General features: G+C 38.6%; 2 protein-coding genes across 3 annotated transcripts in view; one reads left to right on the plus strand and one right to left on the minus strand.

Annotated features, from left to right (window-relative positions):
* Positions 1-396: 396 nt before the first annotated feature.
* kif4 (kinesin family member 4) overlaps positions 397-24286 on the minus strand; it is a 171295-nt gene continuing 147405 nt past the window's right edge. For both annotated transcript variants that reach the window (XM_079584910.1, XM_079584911.1), the window contains 7 exons: positions 10262-10366; positions 8786-8863; positions 8555-8647; positions 8297-8458; positions 5746-5865; positions 5533-5652; positions 397-854 (listed from right to left, as the gene is read on the minus strand). In XM_079584910.1, coding sequence (XP_079441036.1) covers positions 657-854; positions 5533-5652; positions 5746-5865; positions 8297-8458; positions 8555-8647; positions 8786-8863; positions 10262-10366 — 876 coding nt within the window. In that variant the 3' untranslated portion in view covers positions 397-656. The remainder of the gene's footprint in view (positions 855-5532; positions 5653-5745; positions 5866-8296; positions 8459-8554; positions 8648-8785; positions 8864-10261; positions 10367-24286) is intronic.
* On the plus strand, positions 17188-20768 carry LOC306983983 (uncharacterized protein). The gene is made up of 3 exons (XM_079584915.1): positions 17188-18147; positions 19064-19198; positions 19534-20768. The coding sequence occupies exons 1-3, from the start codon at positions 17968-17970 to the stop codon at positions 19702-19704; spliced, it is 486 nt and encodes a 161-aa protein (XP_079441041.1). The 5' UTR covers positions 17188-17967; the 3' UTR covers positions 19705-20768.

The raw sequence follows: 24286 nt of genomic DNA on the forward strand, positions 1-24286 counted from the left end.
ACCGCACTGACTGAAAGACGGATACTTCAATCGGTTTCTTCAATATCGGTTCTTCAAAATGAGATTAAAATTGACAAATCGATACTTTTACCCAGCTCTAGTCTTCAGTAAACTCTGCCAACTGATCGATCTTCAAATTTGAGCATAGTGACCTCGTTGATCCCTAACTCTGGACTGTAGATCAAGTCCCTCCTTCAAAGTGAGTCCATATTCATTTTTCACACAATCAGAAAAAGTCTGCAGCACTCGGCTAAAATATGCACCCGTCACCAACAATGTAATATTGGAATTAACCATGGATAACATTACAGCCTTTTTCCAGGCAGAATTGAAAAAGTAATTGTGTATTTAGATATTTTAACCGCAATATGTTAATGAAATGAACACCACAAAAATAAAAAATTAAGTCAATAGACTTTAATAGAAATAACATCTACAACCATGACTTTCAAATGTCATACAAGCAAATTGCTTAAAAGTCTTTAAAATTACTCACGACGTGTGCAGCTTATATTGTTAGTTAGTGCATTAACCATTAATTCAAATGAATTACCATTAATGATAAACTACCAATTTAACAAACAAATGTATACATTTAAACCACATGAAAAAGACAAGACAAGATAATTAGCAGGCGTAACGATTACATTCTACTACTAATGTTCTTCACGGATGGGTGTGCAGCCAGAGAAGAAGCTGTTTTTGAAGTTATTTAGGCCTCTCTTGTTCCTCCGGAGGAAGCTGGAAGTGTTGTTCATCGCTTCAGATTCATCGCTGTCACTCTCATTGTCAGCAGCGACTGGCTTTTTTTCAAGCTTCAGATCAGCAGGCAGGCAGCCCATGTCTCCGATCTCCTGTTTATTACACAGCAAACAAGTGCGTTTAATGAAGAGTGACTAAAGGAATAGCCTACACACAGTCATCACTTACTCCTAATTACCTTGACATAATTATTCATGACATTCTTAAAGCAGTATGCTGTTATTTTCAGGGTCAATTGACAAAGAATGGCCAAGATAATAATAAAAAAAATCTTTAAACAAAACTTTAAATTTAATGACTCAATGTGTAAACTCAAAGGTGCAACTAAGTGTGCCGCACAAGTCCTGAAAGTAAAGCCGATGCATTTCAAATCGCCCCTGGTGGCTGACTGCAGTGTAGGTCATAAACCCTATATCATAAAAAATATGCTGTTCTCAGAAATTGTCGTACTTTGACCAAAACCTATTAGCATTTTAGTCTCCTCTAAATAAATAAAATCAAATAGCGTGATTACCGATGAGCGTCAACTGTGTGACGCACCGGTCTCGTATCTCTCACAGAGGAGCTTTGGTGGCATAAAAGCAGGAGCGACGACAGAGAAGGACGAGAGAGGACCAGGCCTGGACTTTACGTTGTGTTGTGTTTTGTTTGCGTTTTATTTTGTGTGTGGCAGTCGTCCATGAGGGGCTGCCACCTTTACTTTTTTTTTTTGTTGTTCATTTATTTTAAATGATTATTAAAGTGGGTTGAAGGTTCACCGGTTCCTGCCTCCTCCTTCCCATAAAAACACAACTTGCTAGAGCATGGTCTTAAATATATATTTGATCAGTTTCAGAGGTGTCAAGTAACGAAGTACAAATACTTTATCTTACTTGAGTCGAAATTTGGGGTATTTATACTTTACTGGAGTAATTATTTTTCAGCCGACTTTTTACTTCTACTCCTTACATTTTCACGCAATTATCTGTACTTTCTACTCCTTACATTTTAAAAATAGCCTCGTTACTCCCATTTCTTTTCGGCTTGTTTTCATTCCGGCTTGTCATCGTTAAAAAAAATCCCGCAGGAGTCCCGCCTCCTGAACACACATCGCTAAACTGATTGGCTTTGAGTTTTCTTTCTAACTTGTGATAGGCTGTAGTTAATTCACCAAGTTTTGTTGAAAACCAGCAAATAACATAAAAATATAGCTGCAAGCAGCAATCATCAGTGCCAAGCGCAAGAGGATAAGACATGCCAACATGGCTGGGAGTGTCAGACCAACTGCAGCAAGGAGCAATTGAAGACATTTAAAGATGAATTTAGGCAAAATGGCTGGCTAATGCCTGGTTCAGATTACACGATTTTTGTTTGTCTGTTACGATAGTCACTGTGTCAGATTACGCGATTTTGACTCCTAAAATCTTGTGTCGTGGACAAGAAACATGTCAGACTACACGTTGCTTTCTGACCAGTCATTGCGTGCCGTCTCACACGCAGACATTCACATAGTATATGTCATATACACACGCACTCACTCTCACACGTATACACACACACACACTAGGGTGAGGGACAGACCCGAAGTTTGAAGCTTTGTCCCGCAAGTCATAAGCAGTGTCCCACATTTTAATTTTGTCTGCATTATTTTATTTCATCGTCCTTTTAAATTACAATTCTACAATAAAAAATTTAATAAGAAAACACTGAACATGCGCAGCCATTATTATTGGTTCTAGCCAGAGCGGGGAAACAAACACTGAGAAAAAAAAAAAATTCTGCAACAGAAAAATGGATCTATCCGGAGCTCCCGAGAATCTTCATCTTTGTTCGTATAAGGAATGGGAGAAAAAATATACATGGTTAAACCCAGTTACAGGTGACCCTAAAAAAGGAGATTGCGGTGTATGCCACCGAAGTTTCACCATCAAGCTTGGAAAAGACACAAAAATATAGGCTACTGAATCCGGTAAGAACGCATTTAATCTTTCTAGTTTTTCCTATTGGAATTTATGTGCTTATTTGGAAATGTGCTTTTTAGCGATTGGATTATTATTTTCACTTAATTATTTAGATTGAATAGACCCATGCTGTTAAAATGAGTTTTATATTATTAGTGACGTTCACAGCGCTGTCATAGACTAACATTTTTATAAAGCCTATTAGCAATAAAGACATCTAATATAAAATCAATATTTATTCACCTAGTATAATAATAGTAAGTTAACTCCCTCGTGTCCCGCGAAATCAGGTCTGACCGGCAACAGAGCAATATAGCCAGGTGGTCACCCTAGCACACACACATACTAGCACACACTCTCTCACGCTCGCTCACTCACGTCGTGGAGGGCCGGGAAAAAAAATCAAACATGCTAGTCTTTTTGTCATGAAGCATCGCAGACGCGACGTAGGTTGTCGCCCACTATACGAGATGAAACGACCAAATCTTGCGTCCCGACGCCTGTTGTCGTTTACGAATCCCCACGACACCCTACGTCAAACGAATAGTGCCAAAATCGGGCTAAAATCGTGTAATCTGAACCAGGCATAAGACATTAGCCAGTGGTGGAAAGAGTACTGAAAATTTGTACTCGAGTAAAAGTACTGTTACATTGCTGAAATAAGTACTTTTTTGACACCAGTACTTTTACTTGTAATTGAGTATTAAGTAAAAGTAGCCTACACATTACTCTTCTCGAAAACTACTCAAGAGCAGGGCTGGGCGATAAAACGATAACGATAATTATCGCGATATAATTTCTCGATAAAACGATATCAAGAGCTCGATAAATGTTCGATAATGTTTTTGCGCCAAAAGCGGAACGAATCTCATTTGAACCGCGCGCGCCACACGGACCGTTTATCCGCTCGGCTCAAAGTCCAAACGGCAGCGCAGCGCGAGCTCACTCGAGCAGACGCATTTACTCTGATCGGTCTCGGAGATCCAGTGAGAAGCGCTTGAATTCAGCGAGGAACACACGTCTCAGTGATTTAAACCAGTTTAAAGGCAGATGAAACAGCGCTGACGAACAGCAGAAACACTGCGCAGCGATACAGTCTGAAGCTTCTCCGTCTACACATTCCCATCATTTACCACGGATTTAACGTTACTGTAACGTTAGCCTAGTAATGTTAACTGCACCATGAAATGTGGGATATATATATATTGAATTGTATAATATTATTAATGTAGACAATGTAAGGACTAATGGAATATAATTACAGTTTTTAATAATGTATTTAGGCTACTGGTTTTCATAAATACCATAGAAACCATAAAGCTACATTTTATCTGTGGTTATGATCTAAATGTATGATGCTGGATGACCAATGGTTAATTTTAATAAAACTAAAGAATATTACATTTTACCAAATAAAAATAATGTTGTTACATTTTTTTAACAGATGTTAGGCTACTGTTTTTGTTAATGAACATAAATTGTATATAGTAAATCTGCATCCTAACTCAAGCTAATACTACTGAAATAAAGATATTTATTTTGTTAAGGAAAAATGTCAAATGTTTGAATGTTCTACCTCGGATTTGTGAATGTTCACCTGTTTGGCAAGTGTTTGTCATGATATGTTCTGACAATAAAGAGTAGTTTAAAAACACAACGCTCTGGTTTCTACAGCTTTCACTTAGGAGTAAAAATCTGTCTTTAAACTTGAAATAAATAAAGATTTGACATTTATCGATAATTATCGATATCGACTGATATAAAAAAAAATGTCGTGATATTTTTTTGGGGCCATATCGCCCAGCCCTACAGTACTAGTTACTATTTAGCCGGCGATAGTTAATGTATTACCAATAAATATTAAATCAAATTATAGCTCTATGTAGAAAAAAAAAAGCTACTACTTTTAACAAATTTTTACAGACAAAGGACATGAATTAATGGTCATGATACTGGAATATCAATCCGCACGAGCGGCAATCAGGTCAACACTAGTTAAGCTAGCGCTATATAAATGGCCATCTGCCAGAAGCTAGTTATTGTAGTCGATAAAGTTTTAAATATGGATATTTTTCTAACTCGAACGCATCGCTTCAGAAGGCCTTTATTTACCCCCGGAGAGCCGTGTCGAGCACCTTAATCATGAATAGATGCGCTTTGATGGACTTCCAAAGACTGACACCCATTCACTCTCATTATAAAGCTGGGAAGAGCCAGGAATTTTTTTTTTTTTTTTTTTTTATTGCGCCAAGTCGAAGTGCTCCCAAGCACTTGCTATGGTATTCCGCCATACAATATAGTTATCCATTTTACACGCTTAAAAAGCGCAACGTTTTGTTTTGTCTCACCGTCCTAGGTTGAGTTACACTACTCGAGTAACTGTATTTAAATAGGGAAAACGTGGAGGTGTTTGGTAGCTTCTCTGCTTGGCCCCTATTGATTGAACTGGGCTAAGCTAAGTGCTAACAAAGTGTCGCGGCGCGCCAGAGCGATTTAGTGCATGCACTGAGACGAGAGAGGTATGTATCAACTCGTCTTAGTTAAGGGAATAACAGTTTAATATGAAAAAACGGTGGAGTATCCCTTTAAGAGAATGGACTATTGGGAATAATTTAATACTCATTCATAAAAAAAATATATTAAAGTGCAAATCAGTGATTCTGATAGTGTTTAGGCCAGCAGAGAAGGCCTTGCTGGCCCTGACGGCCCACCACTGCTCAAACATTAAGTCTGCTTTTTCTTATTCTGCCATATTTTCTGCATTTCCATATAAACCATTCCTTCAGAAAGAGAAATGGTCAGACAAAAAAAATGTCACCCTTGGTCTTACCTTTTTAGTAGGTGGCACACTAGGAGGTCTGAAAAATGTGGAATCTAGAGCGCTAACTGCTGTGGGGTCCTCCGGAGCAGCAGCCGGCTCCTTAGACACCTCTCTTGTTTCAGCATGATCCTGAGGAGAATGGCAGAAGAAATGAGATGAGGACCTGGTCATTCACAGAGTAAACCGACAACCCCTGGCTCTTTAAAAGAACATTCTACTAACCACATTCTGGTTCTCCATATTGCGACATTTTTCATGGTCACAGAGACAGTTTTCTCCACATGTAATTTTTCCCTTGCGGCAGCGACAAAGCTTGTTAACACAGCGGCCCCGACATGCACACTAGAGGAGACAGAATCATACACATAAATGCCTCGCTAAAAAAGTAAAGCCACAAAATAGAGGTTTAATTACAGGGTTCATACAGATTTTTACCAAGACATTTCCACAACTTCAGTATATATGTATACATTAATTTTTATTCTTATTTTACGTTAAAATTTAGTATAGCATATCTAAAATCAACTAAAATTAATGACTTAATGCCATTTAAAAAATAAGTATAAGCAGCAACTGTGCCAGACATTACTTCATGCAGAGAACAATGTCACACGACTGAATGCCCAAATACCAAGTATTGTAATTTAAATATTATCAATTAAACCAGTGAATGAAGTTTATTTTGGAAAATGAAATTCTCAATACAATTATCTAACCTAAATGTTTGCTCAATCTATGCATTTGTGTTTTTACAAAGGGGTAATTTATGCAATAGCTTACACCAAACAAGGAAGCTTGATTTCAAATTTTGAAATGAATTCATAAACAGTCAGTAAACAATCAGTAAAATAAGAAATAAAAATACAAGCAGTAGCACAAATACAGTAGAGTAAAGATACCAATGAAAGGTATTTTTCAAGTCTAGTGATTGCACTGATCCAATATACTGATACGTTTTCTTTCTCAACTGTTTATGTTCACTTAAAGGTAGGGTAGGTAGGATTTATATAAAAACTTTTTACCAAATTTGATTAAACTTTCTATATATATCAATGCATAATTAAAATGTAAGTACTCTGATAAAAAGAGTATAAAAATCGAGTGACTCTAGACCGTTTAATCTTCATTAAACACAGCTCATTATTTCCATTCGGGACGAATCACAGGATTGGCTTGCGCGACTGTCACTCTCCGTCGCCATGACTACCGCCGCTATTACTGGCTCTGCCCACGTGCGCGCAGTCGCGCACCCGTTTTTAGGTGGGAGTGAATGGAATTAATGAGCTGTGTTTATTTTTTACTCTCTATTTCAGAGTACTTGCATTTTAATTATGCATTGGTATATAAAGACAGTTTAAACAAATTTGAATAAAAGTTTTTTTTAGACAATTCTGACCTACCCTACCTTTAAGACATAACCAACCTTGTTTACGAGGATACTTACGACAGCATTTTGAAAAAAAAATTAAAAAAAAAATGCATTTGTCCGTTTAAGCGCAATAAGCTGCGAAAATGAACTCAATTGTCAAGGCACCATGGTGAGTTTATTTTAGACCAGAAAATGCATATAAATTACTTTTTTTTAAAGAAAAAATATCAAGATGCACCGAAATACATTTTTACCCGAAGAGGAATAATGAAACACTTGACGAATACCGAACGAGATTGAAAAGAAAAAAATGTCCCATTTATCTCACCAATGGAGAAATCAGTCAAAATGTGCTTTTCAAAGAAGAAAAAAAATCTAAATACAAAACTACAATTTAAAAATATTTATTTAACATTTAAAAATATTTATTTAACACTTTAAAAATATTTATTTTAACATTCCAGCAGACATAGCAAACAGGGAACAATATAACTTAATATAAATAAATTGTTAACCTAAAAATATTTTTATTTGGCCATCTTTGAGCCTACAGTATATTAGGCCTGTAACTGACTGCTGAAAGAATGTAACGTACTTTTACCGTACTTAATAACTTTTCATTAAAGTCACAAACCCCTGAATTTCCACCACAAACCCCAGTCTGGGAAACCCTGACAATTTAGTATTAAATGCAACTCATGTTGCTGATAAAGAATAGAATACATTTTCTTTCTACGTTACCAACCACAATTTCTGTCATGTAATTTGGAATCAGTAACCAAGTAATGCAAGTAATCTACCCAGCACTGCTTGTAGTGCAGATTAGAGGTCTGCTTCGGTTTAATGTTTAATGAATAGCCTCGGGTTTGTAGCTAAGAAAAATTATATAGGCAGACTATACATATAGTTTGTATAGGGCTTTAGTACCACAAACTGTTTTGTAAAAAGATTAATCAATAAATTGATCAAATATTATTTTACAAAACTGTTTTGTAAAAACAAAAATAGTGCCCGCCGCACTATTTCGGTCACAACACAGCCATCAGAGGCAGACGCGTTGAAACCAACTGTCGATGCTGTTCTCTTCCTTCATAACTCGTACTGAGAATATATTTATGTAAATAGTTGTGCAACTGCACAAACTTTGTTTTGAAGCTTTATGTTGAGTTCCAGAGGAATTTGTGCCTGTTCAACCACATCAAAGTTTCATAATTAGTAAGTCCGTGCTTTTTCTCTTTTTTTTCTTGTGTGCACCCGCTGTGCCTAGGTGAAACGTACATGTATGTGTGTTTAATTATCCTTGCAATAAAATGCAGCTTATTGCAAGCAAAAAAAAAAAAAAAAGTATTTCTGTGAGAAACAGACCTCTGGAGGGGGAGAGGGAGAGAGATCTCAAAAACTCACCCCATTAATTTTTGACTTCTTGGAGCCTCGTCGCGTTCTGTCGTTTTTCTCTGGACGCCACTCGTCCTCTTCTTTCTCAGACTCTGATGGAGAGATGAGTTCATCAAGATCTATGGGTTCTTGCTGACGTGCCCGAGCAGTGGAGTAGCTTTTGGGTTTAGGCTAGATGTAGGGGAGAGGAAAGACAGTGGTCAGAATAGATCTCTAAATCCTTTTTTCCCTCTCCAAAAAAAAAAAAAAAAAAAAATGCAGGTTTACCTTAGGTGGAACATATTCAAAAGATGTATCCGGTGACTCATTCACAGAAGAAAGGACTTTCTTTGCACTGGTCAGCTGGGCCAGAAGTAATTTCTGTGGAGATCCGCCCCCAAAACAAAAGTTTTCAAGGTTCAGAAATTGGCAAGCACAACTTATGGAAAACTCAATCATAAAATTCAGTTCTCACTTTGCTAAATTATGGTATGAATTTGTGAGCGAAAAGGCTTATACCTGCTTGTATTGTTCATTTTCATTCTTAAGTTTTTGGTTCTGATCATCCAGTTCTCGCAGTTTTCCAATTTCCTCTTCCTGTGACAAAGCAGACCATACATTTTTTTTAAATGTTTTAAATGCATAAAAACATGTAAACTATGCAAAACAGACGGTCCATGTGAATTCGATGCAGAAAGGAGAGTTCAGTGGTCACTGGCCACGCATGATCGACAATTTTTAAATCCTTGATTTCACACTATGCTGCACTTTATCCAGGTGGCCACTAGGGTTGGGAATCGACTAGAGGTTAAGAATCGGATACTTGCTATAAAAATTTTATTTAGATCCCCCGGCGAACATTTCAATATGACTTTAAACCATTCAAATGTGAGATGACTCGTGCGCTGTTTTCAGTGCTGCAGGCATGTGTAACTATATTGGGCAACTCTTAAAGTGACAGCAGTCTAATATTCCTGCTGCAGTCTTTAATAACACTAATCAAACAACAAAAGACTAAGAAAATTCACTTGCTATTAAAATTCACTTGCTATATTTGTGATGTATATTTTATTTATAAAGTGTAGTATTATTTTACATTTGATTACAGTTTCTGTAGCTGAATACCTGAAAACACTATTTCGATCGTATCTTTGATCAGTTGTATCCATTTGCTGTGATTGCTAAATTTTTTTTTTGTTCTTCCTTGTCTTTAATAATGCTTGAAATTGATATTAGTTAGGTTAGATGTTTTTCTATGGTATTTTTAAACCACGGGCAAACGTTCCTTGCGTAAGTGTTCTTTAGCTTGTTGATTTTTGTTAAAGATATTCAGCTACAATTAAATGTTTTGCAATAAGATGAAATGTGTATGATATCTAAGGGTATCTTTATATAACTTCATTGGAATCGGAAAATGTTGATGGAACATCAAGTGATTTGGAATCGATAAGCAGAATCGAAATTGTTAAAATTCAAACGATACCCAACCCTAGTGGCCACTATGTTGTATTCATGTCAAATCGCTTTGTACTTCAAGTAAAATGAACATTACCTTGTCTTGATTTGGAAAAATATGATTCACAGTGCTCACAGACTTAACAGATTACTGCATTAGTTAGAGTTTACTTTTTTTTACCACCCATATTTAACCATTTCATTGTGAAAAACAGTACAATAGGATTACAGAATCAAGTTGCCATAAGTTTATTTTACAGATTTTCTCTTTATATAAAGTTTAATTTTTCATACAGTTCCTTTTTAAAATGATGCATTTCTAATTTAGTAAATATGTTACTTAAAAATACATTTCATTTCAGAAATTTTATTCCATGTGTATTTACCATATTTAAATTAGAGTGCAATGTATATCAGGTTTATATTGGCCACCCTGTTCTCTAAAGATATCCATCAGGAAAAAGTAAAATTAAAAAACAATATTGGTTGACATCTACGTAAGAATACATGTAATGTATGGAGAGTTGGAGACATTCATACCTGAAACTTTAGACGCTGCATCAGCTCCTGCTCCCGTTTGGACACCTCCTCCCGCTTCTCCTGTGCCACAGGCTTACTCTGGAGCTGACCGAGGAGATACAGCACCTGGACACAGACACAAGGAATGAGTGAAAGGCCAATATAGCAGCAACACTCTGTATGTACTTAAAGGCACACTATGCAAGAATTGTACCTAGCAAAGCCTGGGGGGGGGGGGGGGGGGGGTCGCAAAGGGGGCTGTAGGAGCAATATGTCTAAAAAAAATTCCCACTATTTGACATAGTTTTGTGTGAATTCATCCTTACAAGCGCAAGACGTGAAAAACTTCCATTCAGTATTCGCGCGCTGAGATGCTGGTTTTCGGGGCGCGCGCTTTGGATGTTTGAAGTTTAAATATAAATAAGGTAACAGTTCATGTTTACTTACATAGCCTATACGATTTAGTTTTAATCCAAATAACACGTGCTGAGTGAACGATCAGCAATCAAGAGCATTCAACAGAAGCTGCGCTCTCTGTCTCTCTCTCTCTCTCTCTCTGGTCAGTTAACGTTAATAATAAGCTACATGCCTCGTTTTACTTTCTTTGCCATTGACATCCGACTGAACTACAAACTTTCCACTGACGTCTGACGCGCTCAATCCACTGCGCGTTTTTCTCTTATCAGCTCACGCACACCAAAGCTATAGGCGTTACTATATTCTGTTTAATATTTCAATAATAACATATATTTACTTCATATAAACAGCCTTCTTTTTATCCCCATTATAATTTCTGTTGTCAGTGTTTCTTTGTCTGGACACAAACACTGTACACACGCTGCCTGGTATCGGTTGTTGGTATCGGGGCATTTTTACGAGTATAAAATACGAATATAATTTACAAATATAGCTGCAAGCAGCAATCACCGGGGCCAAGCGCAAGCAAGACGACAAGACATGCCAAAGTGGCTGGGAGTGAGAGAGACCAACTGCAGCAAGGAGCAATTGAAGACATTTAAAGATGAATTTTGGCAAAATAGTTGAAAAATCACATACATTAACTAAAAATATGATTATCACTTTCAACCAATAGGTGGCGCAGTTACGAAACTGATGTGATGTGGTCAGAGTGAAGTGACAATGACACATACAAAGTTTGGTGTCAATATGTCAAGGCATTGCAGATATAAAGCCTGAATAGTCATTTTGGCATCATGCCTCAACTTTGCCACTGCGGTATACAAAAACGGTTTCGTCTATCGGCACGAAATCCATAACATTTACTCGGCACGGTCTGGAGATGACACTATCCAATTTTGGTGAAAATCGGACGTTCGGTCTAGGAGGAGTTTGAAAAAGTAGGTTTTAAAAGAAAATAAAGATGGCGGACAGGAAGTTTGACTGACTATGGCAAAATTGGTATCTATGTTTTCAGCATAACCCAAGGAATCTATTGAGATCAGTGTCATTACTATAGGCAAATTTATTCAAAAGTTATTAGCATTTTTGGAAATTTCATTATCACTTTTGACCAAAAGGTGGCGCTGTCTCATAATATTTTGAGTACCTTTAGGGCCTTGTACTGATGACCCATACTGAGTTTCGTAACGATACGTTCATGCGTTCATAAAATACAGCATTTTAGCACATAATTCAAAATGTCCGACAGCCAAAATGGCCGATATGGGAAAATTGGATATCAGTCAACTCAGCATGACGCCCTGAATCTAACGAGACCACTGATTTTTGGACAAACCATTCAGAAGTTATAAGCAAAAACATAAATTCTTCATATCTCCGGACCAGTAGGTGGCGCTGCACCGAAACGCAGCATGTAGCCTCAGGTCATGCTTGTGATGACATGTACCAAATTTGGTCTGAATCTGATAAAGCGTTGTGAAGATACAGCCTTACGTCTGTTTTTGCAAGCGCTACGTAAAATTTATTTTAGCGGTATTCGAGAACGGTTATTCAAATCAACTTTATTTCCATAACTTTTTGTCGTCATGATCTGGTTCAATTTTCGTGAAATTCAGAGCAACGGCCTAGGAGGAGTTCTAAAAAGTAGGTTTTTCAGAAAATTCAAAATGGCGGGAAAACTATTATGAAGGAAAATGACGTCATAGGGTGCAGTCGAATCGTCGTGAGCTCAGGAATCAGAGGAAAAAATAATTTTGTTTCTAGCCCTTGTGGTTCAAAAGTTATTAGCATAAACATGAGTGAAACTTTGGACAGTTGGTGGCGCTAGAGGGATTGATTTGGAGACTCCAAATTTGCTATGGTGATAGTTCAGACTGTCCTCTATATGTGTGCCAAATTTCATAACTTTCCCGCAAGCGGTTCTATGGGGTGCCATAGACTCCCAGTCGGAACAATGAATAATAATAATAATAATAGGAACGGGAACAGATACAATAGGTGCCCGCACCTTCAGTGCTTGGCCCCTAACTAGCTTTTATGCAGAGACCGAGAGAGAAAATGAATACAGGTTCAGAGGTGTTCATTTAAACATAATATTTAATTTCCTTTTAAATTCATTTAACAGTAAGTAATAAACACAAAAAGGATGGTTTCAGTTAAGTATTGTGCTTTTTTCCTTGCCACTATTTATTTATTAGTTGTTAAATAATTTTAATGGAACCTGAATCGTTAGGCGGAATCGGAACCGGAAAATTTCTTACGATTCCCAACCCTATTTCCACTCATTACAGCTTCCATCCTACTGAACAGGTACCAGTATACAGGGGGAGGGGATCAGGCCGTGAGTTCAGACTGCTCTGCGCGAGTGGTATTTGTGACAGTAACGTTAAATACAAGTACTCCACAGCGACTCTAGGGGTCGCCCAACTGCAGTGCAACTGTCCTCAATGAAACATCCCCTCCTAACTGAGTGTCTGCAGAGCGGGTAGGAGAGGTGGGGGAGTAGCTGCTCTTTTTAAAGATGTCTATCAATGTAAGCAAATATCATTTGGTAATTACCCGTCTTTCGAATATCTAGGTATTGTGTTAAAAGGTGCTCCACGCATTTTACTTATTGTTTACAGGCCTCCAAAATACTCTTCAGCCTTTGCTGAGGACTTTACAGAACTGTTATCAACCATTTCCTCAGAGTTTGACTGTTTTGCTATTGCCGGAGATTTCAACATTCACATAGATAATGCAGAAAACAATATGGCAAAAGAAATCAAAACGGTTTTAAAAACTTTTGATCTGACTCATATGGCAAAAGAAATCAAAACGGTTTTAAAAACTTTTGATCTGACTCAGCATGTACATGGACCGACACACAATCGTGGACACACTCTAGATTTACTTATCAGTAAGGGTCTAAACATTTCATCGATTGTTATTAAGGATGTAGCACTGTCTGATCATTTCTGTATTTTCTTTGATATATTGATCTCTCCTGCCATTGAAGCTAGATCTGTGTCTGTCAAGAAGAGATGCTTAAATGAGAACACTAGTGTACTATTAGTACATATACATATATACTATATACATAGTACTATATACATAGTACATATTTTGTACTATTGAAGGCTATATCTTCAACACCAAGCATTTCTGATGACTCTGTTGATTTTCTCCTTGATTCTTTTAACTCAAGTCAAAAGTGTAATTGATGATATTGCTCCTGTGAAGGTCAGGAAGAGTGGTAGACAAAAAGCACCCTGGAGAAACTCAACAGCAGTGCAAAATAGGAAAAGACAATGCAGAAAAGCAGAGCGCATGTGGCGGAAGACAAAACTTGTAGTCCATTATAACATCTACAAAGACACCATCCATGCTTTCAATATGGAATTAGGCAAAGCTAGACAGACTTTCTTCTCAAATATTATTAACAGCAACTTAAACACACGCACTCTTTTTGCTACTGTAGAGAGACTGACAAACCCCCCAAGCCAGATTCCCAGTGAAATGCTCTCAGACAGCAAGTGCAGTGAGTTTGCTTCTTTCTTCTCTGAGAAAATCAATAATATCAGAAAGGTGATCAGCACATCCCTGAGTTGCACTTGGGTCAGACAGATCAGACCACAACCTGAGAAAGTAGTTACTATGTCTGATTTCAAAGAAATTGATGGCAAAATTTTGGAAGAAACCGTACAGCACCTAAAACATCAACCTGCGCCCTTGACGCTCTTCCCACATCTTTCTTCAAAAGTGTGTTAAACAGCTTAGAAGCAGATCTCCTAGAAGTGGTAAATGCCTCACTTCTCTCTGGGAGTTTTCCAAACTCCCTGAAAACTGCAGTTGTCAAACCCCTCCTGAAAAAGAGCAATCTGGATAAGACTATATTAAGCAATTATAGACCAATCTCAAATCTTCCTTTCATTGGCAAGATCATTGAAAAAGTTGTTTTCAATCAGCTGAACAAATTCTTAAGCTCAAACGGATACTTTGACAATTTTCAATCTGGTTTCCGATCGCATCACAGCACAGAGACAGCGCTCATAAAGATAATTAACGATATTTGCTTAAATACTGATACAGGCAAATTATCAGTGCTGGTACTACTCGACCTCAGTGCTGCTTTTGACACTGTCGATCACAACATACTTCTTGACAGGCTGGAAAACTGGGTGGGGCTTTCTGGGATAGTCCTAAAATGGTTCAGGTCATACTTAGAAGCGAGAGGTTATTATGCGAGTATAGGAGACCATAAGTCTGAGTGGACATCCATGACATGCGGAGTCCCTCAAAGCTCAATTCTTGCGCCACTCCTATTCAACCTGTACATGCTCCCAATGAGCCAAATAATGAGAAAGAACCAAATCTCTTACCACAGCTATGCAGACGACACACAGATCTACTTAGCCCTATCGCCAAACGATTACAGCCCCATTGACTCCCTGTTCCAATGCATTGATGAAGTAAACAGTTGGATGTGCCAAAACTTTCTTCAGTTAAACAAAGAGGTCCTCAATACATTGCAGATATGCTCACTGAATATAAACCCAACCGATCACTCAGATCATTAGGATCACATCAACTAGAAATACCAAGGGTTCACTCAAAGCAAGGGGAGTCCGCTTTTAGCTATTATGCCAGCCGCAGCTGGAACCAGCTTCCAGAAGAGATCAGGTGTGCTCCTACAGTAGCCACATTCTTTTGGGCACTTTTGGGGGCCTTAACGTGCTCGAAAACTCTTGAAACTTTGCACACAGGTCAGAACCCGCGGCCATTAGGGCAAACATTAGGGCTGAAGCTGGTACCCGGGCGTGGCAGGAGGGCTCAACAGCAATCTGAAAACTTGGTCCATAAATCAAACACGCTTGCATGTAATATGAAAATCGGTACACTTATAGATCTCATCAGTTCATATATCCTTCGTGCTTTTACTTTTTACGCCAGCCCAACAGGAAGGCTATTTAGGGTAGTTTAAAAACGCATGTTCTGGCATTTGAAATACTCCTCCAAGAGAATTCATCCAAACACCACGAAACTCGGTCAGCATGAAGTCAACACATGGAGGATGATAAATTGCCAGGGGATTTTTGATATCTCGAACGATTTGGCCGTGGCGAAGAAACGAATTTATGGCGAATATAGGAAACAGGAAGTGTGTTATAACATCCTCATACATTAACTGATCTTAATTAAACTTCAGCAGTGTGTTCGCTGCAAGAAGCCGATCACATGGATGTGACTATTGTGAGTCAAAGTTATAGCGCCACCAACTGGCAGCAGGAAGTGTGTCACTTTCAAAATGCTTTGAATTCACCCTCTTATTTTTACCCGATTTGCTTCAAACTTCATCTGTATAATGTAAACACACGGCAGATGTAGACCTGTGAAAGGATTATTGATATCTTAAATACTGTTGCCATGGCAACGCATCAAACTTTAATATTCTTTTTTGATGTTTTTGAGACTTTTAGCATGCATGAAATTGCATGAAACTCGACAGACACTTCACATTTATTGTCTAATAGACATGTGCAACGTTTCAGAAACGGGCGTGGTGAGGGGCTCAGTAGCGCCACCTTTAGTCAGGTATTAGTTTTACCTACAGTAACAAAAATCGCTATGCATATTGTTCTTCTCCAGCCGGACAACTTTCTAATTGACAGTCATTAGCTGCGACCAACAGGAAGTCAGATATTTTGGTTTGAATGTGGATTTTCTGGAGGATTTTCTCCCCCCCTCCCTCTCTCTGTCTCTGTGGGGTGTGAGGGATTTAATGTTTGTTTTTCAAGGTTTCAGGGTCTTTTGGGGCCCTTAACGTGCTCAAACTCTTGAAACTTTGCACACGGGTCAGAACCCACGGCCATCAGGACCGGGCTGAAGCTGGTACCCTGGCGTGGCAGGGGAGCTCAACAGCGCCCCCTTGAACGGGATCCAAAAACTTGGTCCATATATCAAACATGCTTGCATGAATTAATATGAAACTCGGTACACATAGATTTTATCGGGCCGGACAACTTTCCCTGGGTCAAGTTTTACGCCAGCCCAACAGGAAGTCAGCTATTATGGGTTGATCGGAGAACGCTTGCTCTGGCATTTGAAACACTCCTCCTAGGCAATTCATTCAATCGCCACGAAACTCGGTCAGCATGAAGTCAAGACATTGAGGATGCTAAATTGCGGACGGATTTTTGATTACTTGAACAGTTTGGCCATGGCGAGGAAACGAATTTATGATTAAAAAAGGATGCATAAAGTGTGTTATAACTTAGTTATAGTTTTACCTACAGTTACAAAACTCAGCGTGTATATTGATCTTATCAAGCCAAACTACTTTCTAATTTACACTCTAGCGCCGACCAACAGAAAGTCAGATATTGTGGTTTGAATGTGTATTTTTTCTCTCTCTGTCTGTCTCTCTGCCATTCTGTGTGTGTGTCTGTCTGTGTGGGGAGGGGGGATATGTGTGTGTGTGTGTGTGTGTGTGTGTGTGTGTGTGTGTGTGTGTGTGTGTGTGTGTGTGTGTGTGTGTGTGTGTGTGATTTTGGTTTGGTTTTGGATGAAACAAAAAAATAGCTTTTTTGGCAGCAAACACTTAAGATGGGTTTGGTGCACACAGGGATAAAAAAGTACCCCATGTGTAAAATGAAATACTCTGCTGTATCTTTACTGCTGTGGGCCTAATTTTCTGCCTGAGGTCCTGGACATCTTGTTCAGATACATGGCATCATGGATTGGATCAAATACCAACAGATAAAAAATCGAAACCTAACAGCCGGGGCTAGAAATCTTATAACGGGCCATGTTTGGATCTTCCAACAAGACAGTGATCCAAAAACAAATATCAAAATCAAAACAAAAATGGGTCACTGAGCACAAAACCAAGATCTGCAATGGCCATCCCAGTCCCTGGCCTGAACCCTATAGAAAATGAGTGGGCTGAACTGAAGAGAAGAAGCACCAACATGGATCTGGGAATCTGCAGGATCTGGAGAGATTCTGTATGGAGGAATGGTCTCTGATCTCTTGTCAGGTGTTCTCCAAACTCATCAGGCATTATAGGAGAAAACTCAGAGCTGTTATCTTGGCAAAAGGAGGTTGCAAAAAGTATTTAATAAAGGGGTGCCAATAATTGAGTTCATGCGACGAACAACCATATATGTCCAAAAAAACAAAAATTGAGATAACCATGTGACTTGAATGTATGTGTGCCACTTTGTATACAGAATCACTTTGGGCGGGTGTTCCCGCGACCAAAACTCTGTATTTTAAATTTTAAAATAGTCTCACGTGGAAAAACCGTTTATGTCCACTAACGAAAAATGGAGACGCTGGTTGCTTTCATGTCCGCTGCGGACATTAAAAGGCAAAACCTCGGCAAAAAAAGGAGAACGAACATTTATGAATGGAAGGACAGAGCAAGGAAGTATTTAAGGGATGCTGGGAAACCATATGTGAACCGGAGAGGAGAGCAAACACGAGGAAAAAGTCCACCGAAAGAGGTGAGTGAAAGAACTGTATACAAAGTATCTAAAGTTAGCGGTTACAGTCAGAGGGGCGTGTAGGCTACTGGACGTTGTCTACTAACTTTAGAGTTCATATAGCTCACTCTGTTTAACGGATCAAGTCATGAATGAGTCGAAATAAATGCTGTAGGCTACTCCTTATAACCACGGATAAATTAATCGAAACATTTTAGCTGTGTTTGATGTCCCTAACGTTGGCTAGCGGGATAATGTTAGCTGGCTAGCCAGTTACTTTGTAGCTAGTTACAGGGGCATATTACTGGGCGTCTAACGTTACTAAAGTTCATACACCTCAGACTGTTTAGCGAATCAAGTCATGAATGGGTCGAAATGAAAGCTGAGAAAATTAGGGGGTGTTAAAATTCAGGGGATGTTTTTAAGCATGTCTCTAACGTTACTCCCTATAACCACGGAGAAATGAATCGAAACGCTTTAGGTGCGTCTCTAACACCAGCCCAGCTGCGTCACGTAGGCTAATGTTATACCATTCATTGATTGTGTTATACGTACTGCTGGCAGAATTATATATACATAAACATATGTAAATTCATCCCCAATCTTTAAGATGTTTAGAGTAGAATTTGATTGCTTTATGTCTTCACTGAAATTGGTAAATGAAATAAAATTGACGTTTAAAATATTTTGATATAATTTTTTAATCCCCTGTTACCATTTAATGCAACACTTTGTTTTGTAATATTGTATGCTATGCTATGTTTGTTAATTGTTATATAATAAATAAATAAAATAAAATAAAAAGGTAATAATAAAAAAATGCATTGATTGTGTAAGCTTTTATATATTCTAGCTAGTAACCTTAATAGCTGCTAATAGCTCTCGTGTTCTATAGCTATAAAAAAAACCCCGCTAATGTGACTTTGTTTCTGTTAAGGGCAAGGTGTGCAAGGAGACGTGTCCCAGGCAGTGTTCAAGCCTAACAGACCAAAGAAAACTCCAGCTCTTCACAGAGTTTTATGCTGTCTCTTATGAGAGGCAACAGGCTATCATTCTCTCTGGTTTGGAGCAGGTAGGCTAACTTACTGTAAGCAATTCATATCATGTCAACAGTATGCAATGCATTACAATGTAGGCCCATGAAATAACCAGTGAATTTAATACTACTGTATGCCTTCAATTCACTAAGACTGCACATGTGCCTGATCACTGTAAATGTTGATGATCTGCATCAAGTAGGCCGCCATGTGCATTACAGACCACAGCGAATTGGTGCCCTAAAAGGCATACTCATTGGCTTATTCATTCTTCTAACCAAAGCCTACTCACGTACTTAATGACCTTAACTTGACAGCTCTACACGACGGCTAGCCTACTACGCTATGGTAAATGTCTTTTTACTTCTAGCACAAGGTGAGTCGCAGGCGACCACGTGGGCCTGACACTGAGATAACTAAGAGGAAGTATACCTTCAAGTACCATGTGCAACAAGGAGGCCAAAGACTTGCTGTTTGTAAGCTCACATTTATGTCAGTCTTTCAACTGACCAACAGTCGCCTACAGGCAAGTTTTATATAGCCTAGCGTTTTCCGTTTGTTAACTTTTTATTACATGCATGATTTTAATTAGATACATTGTCCATTACATATTTATTTAAAGTTACTTATCTTTGAAAAGGTTATTCAAGAAAAGTTAGGCAGTCAGTCTGAGGGAACAGAGCAGGTAGCTAAAGTCAGGTCTCCATTAGAGGACTTCTGAGGAAAACATAAGAACAGGTAAGTAAAAAAAAAATCTTGAAGGACCTCATGCTCTCGTCCTGTTAGTTTTTAAAGCTGCACCAATGTCAGCATCAGTTGCCCTACAACATTCCCTGATCTAATGGTGCACTGGACGCTGGCATTATAGGGAGTCTGGTGCCTTGCCACCCTATAACGCATGTACCGTAATGGTTAGGATTAAGCTCACTGTTGTTGCCCAGTCAGGAAACATATTTTTGCACTTTGAGATCGATATCAGAGGTAAAGTGCTATGCAAATGTGATGTATGATTATTCTTTGTATCATTACAACATGATACAAAGGTCATGATCTTATTTGGAATTTGGAGCCTTCTAGACTGAGAAAAGCCAGAAAATGTATTTTTGATTTATGGGGATGAAAGACAACAACTCCCAGATTGCAATGCTAAAACGCACACATCAATCGATCACATGTTTAGCATTCATGTAAACACTACATTCAGATTCACAAATCGGAATGAATTCAGTTAGATTGAAACAAAAGGTGTGCATGTAAACAATGACGATTTTTGCGTCATTGAGGACTTTTTCCAGACAAAAAATACATAAATCTTTCATCTCAGGGGGATATGAGGGAGGAAAGCATGGTAATTCAAAAATACTAAAAAGAATTAGGTTTTCTACTGATACAAAGCTTAATGCTAAATCCTGAAGTATCCCTTTAATGACTGTATGTGACAAACAAAATCGTATAGTTTAGAGGAAAGTTTAGAATTATACATTAAATTAATTTTATTGTCACAGAAACAATGCAATTGTGCAAAACAGACCAGCATAGTTTATTATATTTCCCTTGTTCATGAGTTGTGTGTTTTTTTTTAGGCCTCATAGTATTCATCCTGCAGTGAGAGGGAATAAGAGAGCATATCCTGAGCTTCCCACGCCAACCGAACCACTACTCACGGATGAAGGGAGATGTGGAGAGGGAGTACCTGAGCCCTGATTTAAACCTGCTCCGCATGTTCCGCCTGTACAAGGAAAACAATCCAACATCCACTGCAAAGTTCTGGCTCTATAGGGACCTCTTCAAGCAGCAGAACCTCAGTTTTGGGCAGCCAAGAAGTGACACTTGTGCGAAATGTGATGCCCTGTTCTCAAAATTAACAGCTGCTACAACAGATGGAGAAAGGTTGAAGATATCAGCCGAGAGTGAGCTTCACCACCGGAAAGCTGAAAAAGCGTACACCCAGTTGCAGGCTGACACAGAGTGGGCCAAAGCCAATGATGACTGCCATGTCATTTGTATCGACATGCAGGGGGTAGTGTTCACGCCAAACCTGACACACTCCAACGTATACTATCAACGGCAGCTGGCCAACTACAACCTCTGTATCCAGGAGATGGGCACTGACGATCCTCCTACAATGTGGCTCTGGCATGAGGGCATCGCTCACAGAGGTTCCATCGAGGTGGCAAGCTGTCTTTTGAAGTGGGCAGAAACATCTTTCGCTCCCCTAGTCCAGGCAAAAGAACGGAAGCTCATCATCTATAGTGACCGATGCTGTGGGCAGAACAACAACTGGCTAGTCCTAAACCTCATGGCCCTGCTCGTATCTAGAGGGTACTTCAGTCAGATAGAGCAGAAGTTCATGGTGTCTGGTCACTCCTTCCTTCCCTGTGACCGTTCCTTTGCCACGCTGGACAAGAGGCGTAAGGTGTCCACACTCCACACTCCCAGCGATGTAGCCGAGATGATCCGTGGAGCCAGGCAGCAGCATCCATTTCAAGTAATTGAGATGAAATGTGCGGACTTCAGGCAGCTCCCTGATGCAACATTAAAGCGACCACCTGGCTTCCTAATCACATCCATGATGTGGTTGAAAGTGACAGGTAAAAAACTAAAGAGTTTGTTTTCTGAGATTAACAGTGTTGGGGATATGTGCATGAAAAAAAAATCTTTATTGAATTTCTTGTTGAATGAATTGAATTTCAGCTGCTGATCCATGGTGTGTCCACACAAAAGGAAACCACAGCCTCTACGAGGGATGGAAGACCTGGCTGATCACCAAACAAAGGAAGAATCAACCACCTCCAGCTCCCTTGTTCTTCACCACGTATGCTCGTGCTTACAATGACCCTCTGCCCATCAAGAAGGAGAAGCACTGTGACCTAATGAAAATGATAGCCTACATGCCAGCGGAGGCCCAAGAATTTTATGGGACATTAGAATGTGGAGAGTAGCCTAGTATGTGTTGGTTATGTGCAGGGTAAGGTGGGATATATTGTGTAAAATTAATCATAATAGTAGTTGTAGCTTATCTTGTATGCCTTATTTTATTATGTATAATAGGAATATATAGGTATCTATTTATTTAGTGAATTAATGAATGGGGTAATTATTTATGAAATGTATTATAAAAGTTAAAGGAACAAAAAATTATTTTTGTTAATACCTATGTATTGTTCAATGTTCGTACTGTTTTGTCCGTGTTTTTGTTCTGTGATTTACGTTGGCAAAAAATAAAATAAATTGAAAGAAAGAAATGCTTAATATTTTCTTTAATGTTCTGTTACTGTATTAAAACTAAGATAGTAGATAAATGGTTTAAAGTGATATGATGAATTGGACTTATACTGTTATTCCACATTAACTGGACATATACTGTTCTTCCACATTCCAGAAATGTAAATTACTCTAACTTTTTATTTTTAAGATTGATACTAAAAAAACTTATCTCATTAGAATTGGGAAGCTTTTGTTGTCTATCTTCAAGTAAAAAAAAAAAAATAATAATAATTATAATCAAGAGTCCAAATAAAAAAAATGTATTATTCAAAATTTGAAAATATGGACTTATATGGTTCTTCGTCTCATACACACAATTGTGGCCAACGTGTTTTGGAGAAAAACATTTATTTCATAATGTGATTTAGCCCCACTTTCAATTCTCTTGCTTCAATGAAAGGTTAGAATTTTGGCAATTTTTTGAATGAAAGATCAAAAGGATAAACAATGCAGATTTATTTTTTACAGCCAGTTTTGATCATATTTACCAGGGGTGCCAACAATTTTGGCCATGAATGTATGTATGTATGTATATATATATATATATATATATAATTAAAGCTGCAAGCAGCGATGGAGAGCCCAAGCCGGTGGCACCGCCACCCGGTGCCTTTAGGCTTGGGCCCGCAATCGCTGCTTGCAGCTTTAATTAGGGCCCAAGCCTTGAAAACGCCCTATTGTTTTTCTTAGGATTATTCTTTATTATTATTATTCTTTATTATTATTATTATTTTACTACCTTTTGGGCACTTTTGGGGGCCTTAACATGCTCAAAAACTCTGCACAAATGTCAGAACCCGCGGCCATCAGGGCCGGACTGAAGCTGGGACCCGGGCGTGGCAGGGGGGCTCGGCAGCGCCCCCTGGAATGGGATTCGAAAACATGTCCATAAATCAAACACGCTTGCATGTAATAATATGAAACTCGGTACACTTATAGATCTCATCGGGCCGAACAACTTTCGTGCTCTAAGTTTTACGCCAGCCCAACAGGAAGTTGGCTATTATGGGTTGTATGAAAACGCATGTTCTGGCATTTGAAACACTTCTCCTAGAGAATTCATCCGATGACCACGAAACTCGGTCAGCATGAAGTCAAGACATGGAGGATGATAAATTGCCAGGGGATTTTTGATATCTCAAACGGTTTGGCCGTGGCGAGGAAACTAATTTATGGCGAATATTGGAAACAGGAAGTGTGTTATAACATCCTCATACATTAATTGATCTTGATGAAACTTCAGCAGTGTGTTTGTTGTAAGAGGCCGATCACATGGATGTGACTATTGTGAGTCAAAGTTATAGCGCCACCAACTGGCAGCAGGAAGTGTGTCACTTTCAAGATACTTTTGACACAAGAGGGGGGGGTTAGTTTTACCTAGTCACAAAAATCTCTATATATATTCTTCTCCTTGAGACGGACAACTTTCTAATTTACAGTCATTAGCTCAGACCAACAGAATAGGCCAGAATAGGGCTATTTAATAAAAATCAAGTCATACATAGGGCTATACTGCCCTCTAGTGATGTATGACAGTCAATGCCAGCATGAAAGGTCTAAATGAGATCAAAATAGTTCAAACATAAATATATATTTATTAGGGTGACTGTGTGAGGATATTTTCCCACCGGTTAATCGACGTGCGACACCGGCGGGGGCTTTTAAATCACTAACTTAAAAGCGAAAGTAAGTACTGGACGTCCAGTAGGAATGAACAAACATTCACTCTGTTCTGCTCGTTTCTCGCCGTGAACGCGTTCTTGCTTGAATTGCGAGTTCAATAGCCTATTATTCTTAATGGAAAACAACAAAACAGTACAATGACAGATTCGCTTAAATAGTCGTTTTTACACAAA

The sequence above is a fragment of the Phoxinus phoxinus genome (assembly GCF_949152265.1).
Source record: "Phoxinus phoxinus genome assembly, chromosome: 17".
Taxonomy (NCBI): Eukaryota; Metazoa; Chordata; class Actinopteri; order Cypriniformes; family Leuciscidae; genus Phoxinus; species Phoxinus phoxinus.